Source organism: Leptonotus elevatus, chromosome 9 (genome assembly GCF_054856555.1).
Source record: "Leptonotus elevatus isolate MCC_2025b chromosome 9, RoL_Lele_1.0, whole genome shotgun sequence".
NCBI lineage: Eukaryota > Metazoa > Chordata > Actinopteri > Syngnathiformes > Syngnathidae > Leptonotus > Leptonotus elevatus.
Window position 1 is genome coordinate 1,390,105 of NC_141247.1, and position 16,307 is coordinate 1,406,411.

General features: G+C 42.5%; 1 protein-coding gene across 3 annotated transcripts in view; it reads right to left on the reverse strand.

Annotated features, from left to right (window-relative positions):
• The window catches only part of uvssa (UV-stimulated scaffold protein A), a 90,597-nt gene that overhangs the window by 16,659 nt on the left and 57,631 nt on the right, over nt 1-16,307 (reverse strand). For all 3 annotated transcript variants that reach the window (XM_086085047.1, XM_086085048.1, XM_086085046.1), the window contains one exon: nt 6,689-6,890. In XM_086085047.1, the coding sequence (XP_085941173.1) occupies nt 6,689-6,890 (202 nt within the window). The remainder of the gene's footprint in view (nt 1-6,688; nt 6,891-16,307) is intronic.

Consider the following 16,307-nt stretch of genomic DNA (forward strand, 5'->3'; position numbering starts at 1 on the left):
GTGGGAGTTATTGCACAGCAAAAAAGTGTGGAGAATAAAGATCACAATAACATATGTGTGAATGCTTTAGCATTCCCACAAAATGACATTAACACAATTGTAATACTGCAGTATTGACAGGAGAGGACGTGGTTACGTTAATGCCGCCGCCGCCGCCGCCGCCGCTGGGTTGAGCACCAATGAGGACAAACGCAACTGTCATTTAAGTTATCCCATGCTGTGTCCGCAAATACTTTTGCATAGTTGTAGTTGTTTCCTTCTTAAGACGAAAAATCAAAATTGCAAGTTGCCCTGTGGTTTTCTTTACCTGTAAAATGTCAAACTTTCGCGAGTTAGGCGCCATGTTTTTAGCGGTCCTCGTAAACATCACCACGCATGTTGTACGCAACGTGCGTCGTGACGTCATCGTCCCGAGTGTAATTGATCAGAGCATTTGGCAAACAATGTCTGTTGAGGATTCAACCTCTGAACTGGTTATTTAGGAATGATTAACCACCATAGGGCGCTCCGGTAAGAGAGAATGCAAGTTGAACTCAACCATTTAATCAACTCAAAATGCAGCCTTATTTTTCCATTGTTTCCAAATGCCAGGCAGGAGGTCTAGAGGAAGACCAAGGAGGAGGGTTTATGGATGTAGTTAAAGAGGACATGAAGGTAGTTGGTGTGAGAGCAGAGGATGCAGAGGACAGGGTTAGATGGAGGCAACTGAAGGGAAAATCCAAAAGGAAAAGAAGAAGAAAATGCACCCTTATTTGTGCAGATTTACAGTATCTGGAGAAGTGCTTCTATCATCAACATCAAAACTAACTAGATTTTAGTCTACATTAGATTACATTGCAAGTTACTAACAGCCACACACTAGCAGTTAGCTATCAACTACTAAAAGTGCAAACATCAGCCAAAAAAACGAATATCTTAAAGGCAATAACACTCATAGTTTCTGACTAATCACAGATAAGAACGTATCAGCATTAATTAAAACTGGAGCAAATCAGAATGTACTCACATCATCATTTACTAAAGCACTATGCATGCTGCGAGCTGAAAGAAGAACGGAGGACAGAAAAAAGGAAGCGGCAATACGGCGCAGCCTTTCAAATTAAAAGCATACATTTCAAAATAAGAGATGAGTAACCACTGCATTTTAGTCTCATTAGGCTTTTGTACATTCACAGATGTTCTCATAAGTTCACATAACCCAAGGGTATGTCAACTTTCATGCACAAATGTAAAAGTAAAGAGTCTCATGTGTGGCCCCCATTCCCCCTGACGGTCAACCGTCAAAATCTAAAGTAAAGTAAAGTATTAAATTACAGCTCTAAAATGTGCTTATTTGAAATATTTGGGGAAATAAAGACAGCATTTTTTTTGCATTTAACACATTCTATTTAATTTTTTAAAGAAATTAGAGTAAAATTGGTACATTAACTCTTTGACCGCCAAAAACGTTTAATAACGTTTAGTAAAATCCAAATGACCGCCAAAGACGTTAAAAGACGTTCACTATGTTTTTTTTTGTTTGTTTGTTTTTTATACGGGTGGAGGAAAGCCTTGGCAAGCTGTGCTGAAAGTAACAAGCAGGTCGAGTTAGTATAATGACTATTTTTGGGCACTAGATGGCAGCGATGACTCTCTTTGGACAAGATCGGGTAGGCGTCAGTAGAAGACGTGAGGCGGAGCTAGAGTGTTGAGGGGAGAATGGCTGAGGAGGCGAAAATGGCGACCGGTTGCAAGCAGTTCATGCTTGAGCATTTTTTTCAAAGACGAAAAGCATCGACCAATGCTAAAGAGCATATTGATGATGATGATGGTGACTCCGAGGTTGACGCCGAAGTTGGAAGCGTTGACGCCGAAGTTGGAAGCGTTGACGCCGAAGTTGGAAGCGTTGACGCGGCGGCTTCGATCGCGTCGTAAAGCCTCACCGGCTAGCGATGCTAACACCGGAAAATGAGCACTTCTGCACAGGCGGACGTTCAATCGGACGATGAAGAGTACCCCGAGTCCAATGCATATTCATCGGAGGAGTGGATACAGTCTGATCACGGAGAAGACACTGGTTCTGGACTACGATGCCACCATGAATGGAGTGGATAAGATGGATCAGAACATCTCTTACCACCCGGTATAGGAACTGAAGGACATGAGGAAGCCAGACGTAACACCAGGTCACCGTATAAGAAAGTGCACGCGAAGGGGCAATCGCAGTGAAACTAATCTGTGGTGCAAATCCTGCTGCGTCCCCTTGCACGCAGGGGAGTTTTACACAATATACCTCACAAAAATGAAAACTGTGTAGTTGAAACATCCACACAATTGTAAATAGTACCACAGTTGCACACATTTGTAAATAGTTTGCCAAATTGTTTTGTCAAATTGTTACACTGTTGAATGTAAATAAACGTATTTTGCTATCAAAAAACACTTTTTCATTGTTGGTGGTAGTGTATTACAGAAGTAAATTACTGTTTAGATGTTTGTGGCATCATTCATGGAAAAAAAAAGGTGTCAAATTCACTAGAGTGCATGAAATAATATAGTTTCACAAAAAAGCTTGATTTCTCCGTATTTTGGTCCAAAACAGAGCATTTGAGTGAAACTAACCTACTATTGTTGATTACTGAAGAACAGAATAAGGTAGAAACAAACTTTTTTTTCTGATTAATTTGGTAGTATCTGTGTTTCCATAGTCCAAACACATTTTCTGTGGACCTTGAAAGATCAGTCAAAATGCTTAAATCAGCTGGCACTCACACATCCTCTTTTCTGAAAATGCTTGGCAGCCAAAGAGTTAAGAAATGTGTAAATAAATAAATACATGTTGATATTCTTCCTCAGTTTTAATTTCTTAGCAAGATGGTGTCCTATCACTGATGAGCACAAGTGTCTGTTTCCTCCGCTCACCCCACTCCCTACTCCTCCTGCTTGCACGTGCACTAACGCATAAGGAACAAAAGTTAATTGAGGCAATTAACTTCAAAGGGGCTGCTGTATACACAGCCCTGCAAAAGCAACGCAACCATTAACTGCCCATTTACAAATTAATATGCAATATAGATTCTGACACCTGCGTATCAACAGGGCCATTTACCTACTCATAGGCCCCAGGGCTAACCATCAATTATTGCCACCCCACTCGAGCCCAGGCTAGTCCGTTGGTAAAGGGGGGCCTGCGTATTGATACGTGCATTGTAAAGAGGTCTGCAACGATATATTGCCATATTTTAGCACACCCCTAGTGCCTACAGCAATTTCACCGGCCCACCTGCACAAATGTCATTACAGTATTAACATGTAGGCAAAATAAAACTATTATATTGACACAAGACAATAAGGATAGAAACGAGAACAATTTCCGCGGAAATTTTCAATGGGACTGCTGACTCTTGCAAGGTGGAAAGAGAATCCTGGGCGTACCTAATTAATTGGCCAAGGTGGCCGCCGCCCTGGGTGGGTGGAGTGGTGAGAATCATGGGCGTACCTAATCAATTGGCCAGAATCCTGGTCCGTACCTAAAAATTCCTTGTATTTTATGAGTAACAAAAATGCCCAGAGGCTATTTGCTTTAATTGTCCGATATCTTGTTTTGGAGTAAATTTTTCTCTCTTATTTTTCCTTTTTGTTTCTTGATGCTGTTCAACTGCGAAATGTATCATGTGTGATAAGGTGTGCCTTAATTGTTTGTATTTGTATAATGAATTAAAATTAGGCGTACCTAATTAATTCGCCAAGATGGCCGTTGCTCTGGATGGGGCGGGGGGATAAGAATCCTGGGCGTACCTAATTATCTGTCCAAGGTAGTAGTAGTAGTAATAGTATTTGCAATAGTAGTAGTGGTACATAAACCAAGCCTTGAGTACACTTGGAAAAAAAAAGGGGTGAGTTGAGCTCAACAGTGAGTGAGATGACAGGCAGCCAAGATTGGCTGAGGCAGTTGCTATGCAGAAGTTTGAGACCAGGCAGTATAGCTAAAAAAAAAAACACTATTTAAATAGCAGTCCATTCCATTACATTTAAAAACAAAAAAATTATGTTGTGCTTTTATTTTTGAAAATGTATTAAAAAATAAATAAAATAAAACAGGAAATGAGCTGAACAGTTTAAAATTGGAATGTTTGGAATTGGTCAAGAAATGTGAAAGTTAACCATAATCAACATAAACTAAAAGTTCCTTACTGTCGCTTTAAGAAACATGCACATTTGACTTTAACTTGTTGGACACATCACGCACACACATTCAACTGAAATGTATGAGAAAGCGCACACCTCGAACAAAAGGCTCTCACGACTTAACGGTTCAAGATGCAGATTCCAGAAATGGCTCGTTAGAACGGCAAGTGTTTGGGGGATGTCCTAATTTTTTCGATCAGATGAAAAATGACCGAATCAGAGCAGGTTGAAAACTTGCGGAGAAAAAGGCGACCAAAATAACATGGGGTTGAATGGCCGGAAAAGTGTGACTTCTCCTCGCTTTAAGTGAAATAAAAGGTACTAAATGACACCTTTGCCAAACAAAAGTGGGTTTGTCTGAAAGAAGACCCTTGTGACTACAAAATGTGCAAATTTGATGTTTAGTGAGCAAAGATTGTGGCCACGGTGACAAGTTGAAGTGAGATTTTTCGAAAAAAAAAATTCTCTCTCCTCACTCTGACGTTGATTGCTCCACTCTGGCAGACGCAATACACACCAATGTTAAAAGGCTTTTTTTTCCCATTTCGCTCACTCTCTTTGAACCCGCACAGGAGGGAGAGCTTACATTCCTTAAAAAAAATTTAGACACTGAGGTAAAGATGGTAAAAATGGCAAAAAAATTAGCTAAAAATCATATCAATCGGTTAACGTATGCGCGGGTAGCGTCGTTTGGAAAAAGGTTGTTCATCTGTGGACTTTTTTTTCCTTTTCTCCATTCATTCAATTTTTACAGGAATTTTGGGAAATTGCGTTGCCATGGTAACTCAGAATTCCAAGAAAAGTAATGCAGCAGCGAGTCAGATCGAGCCGCATCTTTTGATACCTCATTTGTGCCGGTGCGTTCAACGGTACGGGAAAAATCAGTGGAATAAAATTAAATAAACCAGATTTTCTAGGATAGTAATATGTGCCTGCTTTGCTCCGCTACTGCTTTGCTCCGCAGCAGTCCCATAATTAGCTAAAAAAAATACAGTCTGGTACAAGCATCTTTGCTATGGAGCTTGATGTAATGGTAGGCTACTTTATCCTACAAATAAATGGAAGAAACGGATAAATAAAGTCTGTCATAAACATTCACAATGCAATCCACAGCCACGGTGATGTTGGATGAAGATTCATAAGCAACACATTGGGAATAATAATAGCAATGTTTCCCACACCATGTTAATACTTGGGTGGGCCACATCCCAAGAAGTTTTCAAGAAAACTTGTTAAAAATATATTTAAAAACTAAATAAAACGTGTTGCGACCAGATATACCACATATAATGTTAGTTTGCCGTCACTTTGTGTAACGTGAGGCTAGAGGAGACATAGTAACATGACTGAGAGATCGTGTGGTACTTATAAAGGGAAATTGCCTGTAGGTGTACGTATGAGTGTGTACGGAGGTTTTATACATCTAAAAAATAATAATCTGCGTATGTGAAGTTTTGTTTGTACGTACTTTTCTCAAGTACAGTTTTATCAATGAGGCCCAGGTCATTATTATGACATTTTAATGCACGTTTATTGAAAGCTTGAATTTGGCAACATTTTCACATTAAACACTGGGATAAACACAATTTGGCTGATTATCCTCTCATTGGACAAGCATGGATTTCCGATGTAATTTGCGTGAAACTGACATAGTCGCTCTGCCTCGTACATGCCTCCTTTGCGAGCTGGAGTTGAAATAGTAGCGTTTTGCGAACATCTTTAAATAGATTTTCAGGTTATTGACTTATTAGCATAACATTTGGTTAGTTTATTTAACATAGCTTGTAGTATAGAAATTATTTAGATCATGGTTTTCACTTCTGCTGTCAATCACAGCCAGACCATGCCCAACCCTCTCCCACTTCACAATCCCAACGGTCCTCCAGGCAACACCCACTTTGAGTGTCGTCTTCAAATATTAGTGTGGGGTGGAGCAAACACAGTGGGCACTTGGACCTGCATTATACATCAAGCATAAGGCATTTTATTTTTCTTAAGTGTCTGAAAGATGAAACAAGGGAAAGAAGAACTTAACTATACAAACTAAACACAAAAAGTGTAAATTATTATTAACTCATTCAAACTTTAATGCTTTGTCCTGCATACAGCAAGCTTTGATGCAGCTTCTGACATGGTCGCTTAAAGTAATGATAGTTATTACAAAAAACAGCCAGTAGGTGGCGGCAGAGTATAAGAGATCAACCAGGGCCATGTTGCAACAAGCTCTTTTTGCCAGTGTTTTCAACAGGTTTGTGAATAATGATAAAACTTCTAATAAAAACGGAAACAGATACAAATATACTTTTTTTTCCTGATGAAAGAGGAGACCCTAATCTTTCTTTTGGTATGTTCCATGTTTTATAGAAATCCAGTAAAACAGCCGGGAACGAAGGGGGTTGCTTCAGTGAAAATGGTTGGGAGTGAATGAGTTAACAACAACAACAATAATAATAGGTACTGAAAATGGATGATAGAAAATGATGATGATGATAATATCTAAAAGATCGCAATTATTTTTCACCTGGATAAGGCGGTCAGCGAAAGGTTCTTTTTGAGGATGTGGAATGTTGCAGCGGAACAAGTTGGATCCTTCTCATCTTCTTTGAGCCTTTCCAGTCTCCTGTGGTAGGAGGACGGAGCTTGTGGTACACTGGAAGATGTGCCAGCACACATGCTTATACTGGCATGCTGTGATGTTGCAGTCAATGAAAAGGGACTCAAACCTGGCAGCAAAAAAAGGTCAAGTTTAAATAAATATCTGTTTTGCAATGCAGTTTATTAGTATCACTCCAACTCATAGCTGAAAGAACTCAGCAGGATGCTTAAATTATAGACTTCCAATTTGTATATGTGTATAGGGGACATACAACATGGGAAATTTACTTTTTAATTGACTGTATAAAAATAGTTATTAGGAATATCTGCCCACTCTTCAAGCCTAAAAATCAACAACCAAGTAACGCTTTTTTGAGCTGCCGTTCTGAAATTTACCCCACAGTGACATAACGATGAATCGATTGATCAGCTCCACTCTGAAATTTTGAAGAGATGCATGAAAACAACTTCATTAATATCTGTGTTATGTTTTGGTCCTGTTTAATTTGTCCTGTTTTTCAGTTGCTTCGTGATCTCTGTGGTGGACCCTTCTTTTACAAACCTGCTGGCAATTTGTGTCAGGTGGAGTATAAACACTGACAGTGGCAGAGAGGAGTCAGATTATTGCTTTGTTTGCTGCTATCGCATTCAAACAACTACCAGTTTGACCTTATTACCTAGTCTACGTTACTTAGTATTTATTCCTGGTGCTGTGGACATTTCTGCTATGAGTATCACTGTTAAAAAAATAATAATAATCCATTATGTTATTGTAACTTAAAGGATATTTGTGCAATTTGTCACTTTTTAACTTCCGACTGCCACCTCTGGCCCAAAGCATAACTGCAGCATCTGTGTCAGGCTCGTTCATGGTGTGCGTGCGAGTACGTACATTATCTCAAAGCAACAGCCACAGTTGACATACGAAGACATGACTTCAAATGAGGTAAGAAAAACTCTGCCTCTCCTCTCCCCAAAGAAACTGTGGAGTATGCAAGTCCGCACACTACTATAAAGAGAAGATAAAAGTTGATAGGTGCAGTCAGTCAGTCGCAGTCAGGGCTCTTTGAACTCATCTGGGCATTAGTGGAGCATGCATGATGTAGAAAAAGCTTTAATATTACCTTTTTAAATGGCACAATGCACCTTTAAGTGCATAATGCATTTTCACACATCAATACACATGTTTTCAACAGTTAATGTATTTTCATAGGTTAATAACTCTTTGAGGTGAGTTCTTCAAACAAAAAGGTAAAATTTGAATATGTGAACTTGACTTAATGTGCTAAGTTTAAAGAAGCCAGATCTTTTAGCCAAAAAGCCATATTAATGTGCCGCACATACATTGCCTGAAAGTTACATTGGTTATATATATAATATTATATGGCCTTTAGTGGAGTAAATCAATACTTTTATAAACACTATATCATCCTACAAGTTAAAAAACGTGGCGGAAGAACCCACCAGACCAGTCCTGCGATCTGCCACAAAGGTCTTGTTCAGACTGCCAGCCAAAATCAGATTTTTAGCCCATTAAGATTGAAAGTGGATGGCACTTCTGTAGTCTGAACACTGAACAGTCAAAAAGCACATGAAATCCGATTTTTGCGGGACGGATTGAAACCACATACAGGAGGTACTTTCATATCCGATTTGGACAGGTTGTGTCCCAGTCTGAACAGAGTTGCGTCCACGCTGTCAATAGCCAAACGGTTTGCTGCCCGACTGGTTTCTCGCATGCTCGGCAGTCAAACGCCTATACTGCTCCACTGCCCTGTCGGCTCTCATGAGCAACCGGAAATACAGTGACAGTTTACGTTACTTACGCTGAAGCCGGTCTCGCTACCCCATCAGTTCTTCACATGCGCAACAAAAATAGCGAATTAGTGCTCGACCGTACTAGCCATAGACATATGGCTGTTAAAAAAAAAAACTGAAAAGAAAAAAAGATGCTTTAACATTATTTGGACACTTGCTAAAAACAGTCTTGACAGTCAGCCCTAAAAATCTGATTTGAGGAGGGATCCAGAGTCAAATATGCCTGTAGTCTGAACGCGGCCTAATTGCCGGTGGAACAGTCACCTGCATGGCCAGAACTCATACTGTTATCTTCTTCTTTTCCCTTCAGTGGTCGCCACAGCGGTCCGACCCCCGGCTACTGAAGCTAGCTCTGGGGACATGGAATGTCTGGCAGGGAAGGAGCCCGAGCTGGTGTGCGAGGCTGAGAAGTTCCGACTAGATATAGTCGGACTCGCCTACACACACGGCTTGGGTTCTGGTACCAATCCTCTCGAGAGGGGCTGGACTCTCTTCCACTCTGGAGTTGCCCACGGTGAGAGGCGCAGAGCAGGTGTGGGCATACTCATTGCCCCCCGGCTAGGCGCCTGTACGTTGGGGTTCACCCCGGTGAATGAGAAGGTAGCCTTCCTCCGCCTTCGGGTGGGGGAACGGGTCCTGACTATTGTTTATGCTTATGCACCGAACAGCAGCTCAGAGTAACCACCCTTTCTGGAGTCCTTGGAGGGTGTGTTGGAGAGCGCTCCCCATGGGGACTCCCTCGTTCTGCTGGGGGACTTCAACGCTCACGTGGGTAATGACAGTGAGACCTGGAGGGGCGTGATTGGGAGGAACGGCCCCCCGATCAAAACCTGAGCGGTGTTTTGTTATTGGACTTCTGTGCTCGCCACGGACTGACCATAACGAACACCATGTTCAAACACAAGGGTGTCCATATGTGCACTTGGCACCAGGAAATCCTAGGCCGTGTCATTGGATTTGCGGCCGTATGTCTTAACTCAAGTTAAGAGAGGGGCGGAGCTGTCAACTGATCACCACCTGGTGGTGTGTTGGCTCCGATGGCGGGGTCTCCGACCGGGCAGACCCAAGCGTATTGTGAGGGTCTGCTGGGAACGTCTGGCAGAATCCCGTCAGAAAGAGTTTCAACACCCACCTCCGGCAGAACTTCTCCCTTATCCCGAGGGAAGCGGGGGACATTGAGTCAGAGTGGACCATGTTCCGCGCTGTGGCCGTAAGGTGGTTGGTGCCTATAGTGGCGGCAATCCTCGAAGGGATGCCGTCAAGCTGAAGAAGGAGTCCTATTGGGCCTTTTTGGCCTGTGGGACTCCGGAGGCTGCTGACGAGTACCGGCTGGCCAAGCGGAATGCGGCTTCGGCGGTCGCTGAGGCAAAAACATGGGAGGAGTTCGGTGAGGCCATGGAAAACGACTTCCGGACGGCTTTGAAGAAATTCTGGTCCGCCATTCAGCGTCTCAGGAGAGGAAAGCAGTGCACCATTAACTCTGTGTATGGTGGAGATGGGGTGCTGCTGACCTCGACTCGGGACGTCGTGAATCGGTGGGGAGAATACTTCAAAGACCTCCTCAATTCCACGATACGCCTTCCTTTGAGGAAGCAAGGTCTGGGGACTCTGAGGTGGGCTCCCCTATCTCTGGGGTCGAAGTCCCTGAGGTGGTTGGAAAGCTCCTCGATGGCAGGGCCCCGGGGGTGGATGAGATCCGCCCGGAGTTCCTAAAGGCTCTCGATGTTGTGGGACTTTATTTGTTGACACGCCTCTACAACATTGCATGGACATCAGGGACAGTGCCTCTGGATTGGCAGACCGGGGTGGTGGTCCCCCTTTTTAAGACGGGAGACCGGAGGGTGTGTTCCAACTATTGAGGGATCACACTCCTCAGCCTCCCTGGTAAGTTCTTTTCAGGGGTGCTGGAGAGGAGGGTCCGTCGGGAAGTGGAATCTCGGATTCAGGAGAAGCAGCAGTGTGGTTTTCGTCCCGGCCGTGGAACAGTGGACCAGCTCTACACCCTCGGCAGCATCCTCGAGGGTGCGTGGGAGTTCGCCCAACCAGTCCACATGTGCTTTGTGGATTTGGAGAAGGCATTCGCCCGTGTCCCTCGGGGAGTCCTGTGAGGGGTGCTTCGGGAGTACGGGGTACCGAGACCCCTGATACGGGCTATTCGGTCCCTGTACGACCGATGTCAGAGTTTGGTCCGCATTGCCGGCAGTAAGTCGAATTTGTTTCCTGTGAGGGTTGGACTCCGCCAAGGTTGCCCTTTGTCACCGATTCTGTTCATAACTTTTATGGACGGAATTTCTAGGCGTAACCGAGGCATTGAGGGGGTCCGGTTTGGTGGCCTCAACATTGCATCTCTGCTTTTTGCAGATGATGTGGTGCTGCTGGCTTCTTCAAGCCGTGATTTCCAACTCTCACTGGAGCGGTTTGCGGCCGAGTGTGAAGCGGTTGAGATGAAGATCAGCACCTCCAAAACCGAGACCATGGTCCTCAGTCGGAAAAGGGTGGAGTGCCCTCTCCGGGTCGGGGATGAGATCCTGCCAAAAGTGCAGGAGTTCAAGTATCTTGTTCACGAGTGAGAGTAGGTTGGAGCGGGAGATTGACAGGCAGATCGGTGCAGCATCTGCAGTGATGCGGACTCTGTATCGGTCCGTTGGAGGAGCTGAGCCGATCTACGTTCCTGCCCTCACCTATGGTCACGAGCTGTGGGTCGTGACCGAAAGAACAAGATCCCGGATACAAGCAGCTGAAATGAGTTTCCTTTGCAGGGTAGCCGGGCTCTCCCTTAGAGATAGGGTGAGAAGCTCGGTCATCCGGGAGGGACTCAGTGTCGAGCCGCTACTCCTCCGCGTTTAGAGGAACCAGCTGAGGTGGCTTGGGCATCTGGTTCGGAAGCCTCCTGGACGCCTCCCTAGGGAGGTGTTTCGGGCATGTCCCACCGGCGGGAGGCCCCGGGGACGACCCAGGACACGTTGGAGAGACTACGTCTCTCGGCTGGCCTGGGAACGCCTTGGGATCCCGACGGAGGAGCTGGCTGATGTGGCTGGGGAGAGGGAAGTCTGGGCTTCCTTGCTAAAGCTGCTGCCCCTGCGACCCGACCCAGGATAAGCGGTAGATGATGGATGGATGGATATTCTTTTCAATGTACATCTTTGACCTGTATGACGACATCCTTAAAAATTCCTCAGGAGAGGGTAAATAATATCTCTTTTCACCGTGTACATCGGCTTGGAGCCCATAGGGGCAACAAACCACGTCCTATTATCGCTAAATTTGAGCATTTTAAACAGAAAGAACACAAAATACAAAAATAGGCAGGAGGGTAAACGGACTACGATGGTCGTTGATAAGCTATACATCGATGGCCAACTATTCCGGAACCCCAACTCCACTCCCTGGCTGTTCTAATTGGCATTGGTGGAACTGAACTTTGTTTGATTATTAGATGTATACATATATATGTGGTTATAAAACCTAAAATATGAATACTTGTTATGTATAGGCTATATTAAAAATATAATATTAATACATAACTATATCTAAAATATATTTAAACAAAAAATCTCACTTAGGTTACCATTTACTGGTGTATTGTTACATGTTTAATCCCCCGCCAATTTCTTTCACATCCACCTCCCTCCCCGTTTATTCACTGTTATATTCACTTTCACGTTACCTCATTTTACACAAATCACATAAACCACCTAACCACTTTGATTCCATCCTATAACATGGCAATATTAACAAGTAGCCTATACAGATATATACACAGGACTGAGTCTATATTGTTTGTATGCATACATTAGTTCTGGTCTCCTGGAATGTGTGTGGCGCTCGCTCACAGGCAAAAAGAATAACATTTTTAGACCATCTCTTAAAATTAAAGGCAGATATTTGTCTCCTACAAGAAACCCACCTACAAAAATCTGAAGAAAAATTACTTATTGACAAGAATTTTAGTCAAGTGTACTCTGCCCCTGATAACAGTAGACAAAGAGGAGTCTGTATACTCATATATAAGAAATTATTCTTTACTCATTATTATTCAGGTGACTATATTTAATAAAAATATATACATTTGGTAATTTATATGCCCCTCCGGCCTTTTTCCATGATTTTTTCTCTCAGCTGTTTGGTTTAGCAGCAAACTCTACTATTATTATTGGAGGAGACTTTAACACAGTCTTAAATCCATTAATAGATCGTTCTAATAATACAACATGTATAAGGCGATTACAATCTACTAAAGTAATAGGGGAAAGTATGGATGATTTTGGCCTCGTCGACAGCTGGAGACTTAAAAGCCCAACTAAGAAGGAATTTACCTTATTTTCCGCGGTGCACCGGTCTTTTTCAATAATTGATTTTTTTCTTAGGAATGATTGTATTGCTGATAAAATTGGTACAAAAATACATCCTATTATTTTTAGCGACCATGCACCAGTCTCCCTACCCTGTAAATTGATTATACCTTTAAACCAACCCCCGACATGGCGTTTTAACATCTCACTGCTAAATGACGCAGAGTTTGCCAAAATTATAAGAAGAGTGGGCAGAATTTTTGGAAATGAATGACTCTCCAGACTTATCTCCATCTCTTCTCTGGGAAGCTGGGAAAGCTGTAATTAGAGGTAAAATTATATAATATTCATCTTGTAATTTTTTTTTCCAAAATCACAAATTTGAAAAAGACTTAGAAGATAAAATTAAACAACTGACGGATGAATACGCAATAAACCCAAATATGGACTGACTTACAAAATACAAAAATATAGTTAGACGATATGCTATCTAAAAAGACAGAGTTTATAATATAACAATTGAGATACAACAACTTTGAATATAATAACAAATTAGGTAAATTTCTTGCAAACCAACTTCAACACAATCGGGAAAAATCTCTTATAACGGCTATTAAAGGGACAACTGGTGAATGCACACAATCCCCAGAAGAAATTAATCAAATTTTTTATAATTATTATCGCAACCTATACTCAAGACACTAACAAGCCTAACCCTGAGCATATTGAGGCATTCCTCAGGAGCTTAAATATACCTCCCTTATCTACTGAATATAAAGATATGTCAGATGCGCCACTCACTATAAACGAGCTGTACAGTGCTCTAGATAGTATGCCTAATGGCAGAGCACCTGGCCCGGATGGTTATCTCCGGCTCTATTTTATAAGCACTTTTGGTTAATGCTTGCTCCATTATTCTTAAGAGTAGTAACATAAATAAAATTAATGGTTACATACGTCGACACATGAACAAAGCACCAATACAATTTTTATTAAAGCTAGAAAAAAAACACCTTTTCATCAAGTTACCGTCCGATTTCACAAATTAACACAAATGATATTAATATTATCGCTAAGGCCTTCGCATCTAGACTAGAAACAGTAATCTCGACAATCATTTATAGCGACCAAACAGGCTTTATTAAAGGTTGTCACTCGACTAATAATATAAGGAGGCTCAGTATTATATGATTCTCCTAAAGCTACAGTTACTACTAATGGGATTATATCTCAGAGTTTTACTCTACAGAGAGGCACAAGACAGGGATGCCCACTGTCCCCTTTATTGTTTGCAATATTTATTGAACCGCTTTCATTAGCCATACGCCAGGAAAGAAGGATTCAAGGAATTCACTGTGCGGTAACAGAACATAAAATTAATCTATATGCCGATGATATTTTACTTTATTTAGAAAAGCCTGCTATTTCGTTAGGGGAAGTATTTAACTGAATAACTAAATTCTCACAGTTATCAGATTATTCTATTAAATGGACAAAATCAACACTTCTACCTATTACAGAAAATTCATGGAACCCTGCAAGCCAGGACCCACACTACTCATTTCCTATAGGTAATTTAAAATACTTAGGCATAAAAATCTCACCTAAATTAACTGATTTAATTCATTTAAACTTTACTCCACTTCTGGATAGCATTTACAGTGACTTGGAGCGCTGGAATAATCTTCCCATTTCTCTTATAGGATGAATATTTACCTTGACCGCCTGGTGGAAGGCACTAGAAATTACAAAAGCCCAATTGGAGCCCTGCTGGCTTTCTCCCATATGGCATAACCCCGACTTAACATCCAATCGTTTTATTTAGGTGCGTGGGAGCAGAAAGGAATTACACATCTCCACCATCTTTTCTCAGATAATATGTTTATATCATATACATCCTTGCTCCCCAAATTTCTTTCTTTATTTATTTATTTATTTTTTACATTATCTGTTATCAAGTTAAAAATATGATAAAGAAACGAATTCCAACACTTCGGGGTACGCTTCAGCCGCCTGTTTAAGCTTAAGATATTACCAAGCTTTCTCCGACAACAAAAAACCTCTCAAAAATATATGTTACTTTCGTATACAGATAAAATGTATTTACCCATCTAGGAATGGGAGACAGACTTGTCTATAGCTCCGGAATTTGACTTTTGGATTCAATTTTGTAAAAACGTATTTAAAATGATAAAACACAAATTTACAACTTATCCAATATAAAATTATTCATAGAACATATATTACTCAATATATGATGAAGAAAATGGGACTCTTAGACTCCCGACATTTGTCTCCAGTGTTTACAAAACACGGCAGACACTTATTTTCATGCTTTATGGTTATGCACTTCTGTTATGTATTTCTGGACTAAAGTCTTAGAAAAACTTTCCGCTATCTCTGACTGTAGGATACCTTTATCTCCAAACTTGTGTTTGCTAGGTTACCTAACAACAACTGACTTACCACGTTAACAATTTCAATCGGCACTTGTAGCCCTTACTTTCGCTAAAAAAAACAATTCTTGTTAACTGGAAAAATAAACAAACTCTGAATATCGACCAATGGTCTAACCTCCTCATAAATCACATGTTAATGGAAAAAATATATGCCTCAAATAAAACCCAAATATCAAAATACAAAAATACAAACATGGTCTACGTATATAGAATATTTTAATCTAAATCTAGTTACTTAATTCTGCCTGTTAGTGAGAGCCACCACATTGCGATAACTTATATTGCTGTTTTTGGCAATTTGTAACTAATGGTTGTGTATTTATAGTCAGGAACCCAGTTGCTGCCAGCAGGATCAAGTAGACCACATCAAATGACACCTTACAGTCACCATCTCCTCAAGATTCACTTCCAATGGGCACTCAGGGTTAATATTCAGAAATCAATGCATGCCAGTGGGTTAACTTTATATGTGTTGTTCCCCCTGGCTGAGCATGGGTGGCTCTTGCCCTCTGTTGGCTGCTGGGTGGCGGCTGCGTCTTGGCCGTTCCCTGGGTCTCCTGGGGAATACTGCGTTGCGGTGCTCTCCCTGGTGTCCGATCCGTGCCCAGCGACGCGGTTCGGGGCGGGTGGGCCTCCGGGATGCCCCGTGGTTCCCTCTCCCCTCCTCCTTCCTCCCCCTTGTTGCCTCCCCCAGCCTGTCCTCTGCCTTCCGGTCCCTTCTCCCTCATCACCCTTCCTCCTCCTCCCCCCTCTCTCTGCTGCCCTGCCGACGCCCCTTGCCCTTCTTGTCGTCTCCTCCCCCCATCCCGTCCCCCTCCCCTGTCCGCCTTCCTCCCCCTCCCCTGGGCCGGGGGCTCCATCCCTGGCCTGTGTCTCGGGGCTCCGGGCGGGCGCCTGGGGGTGTTGTGCCTGCCCCGCTCGAGTGAGCCTCCTGGCACCTCGGGCGGGCCCCAGTATCCGGGGGGCGAGCCCAATC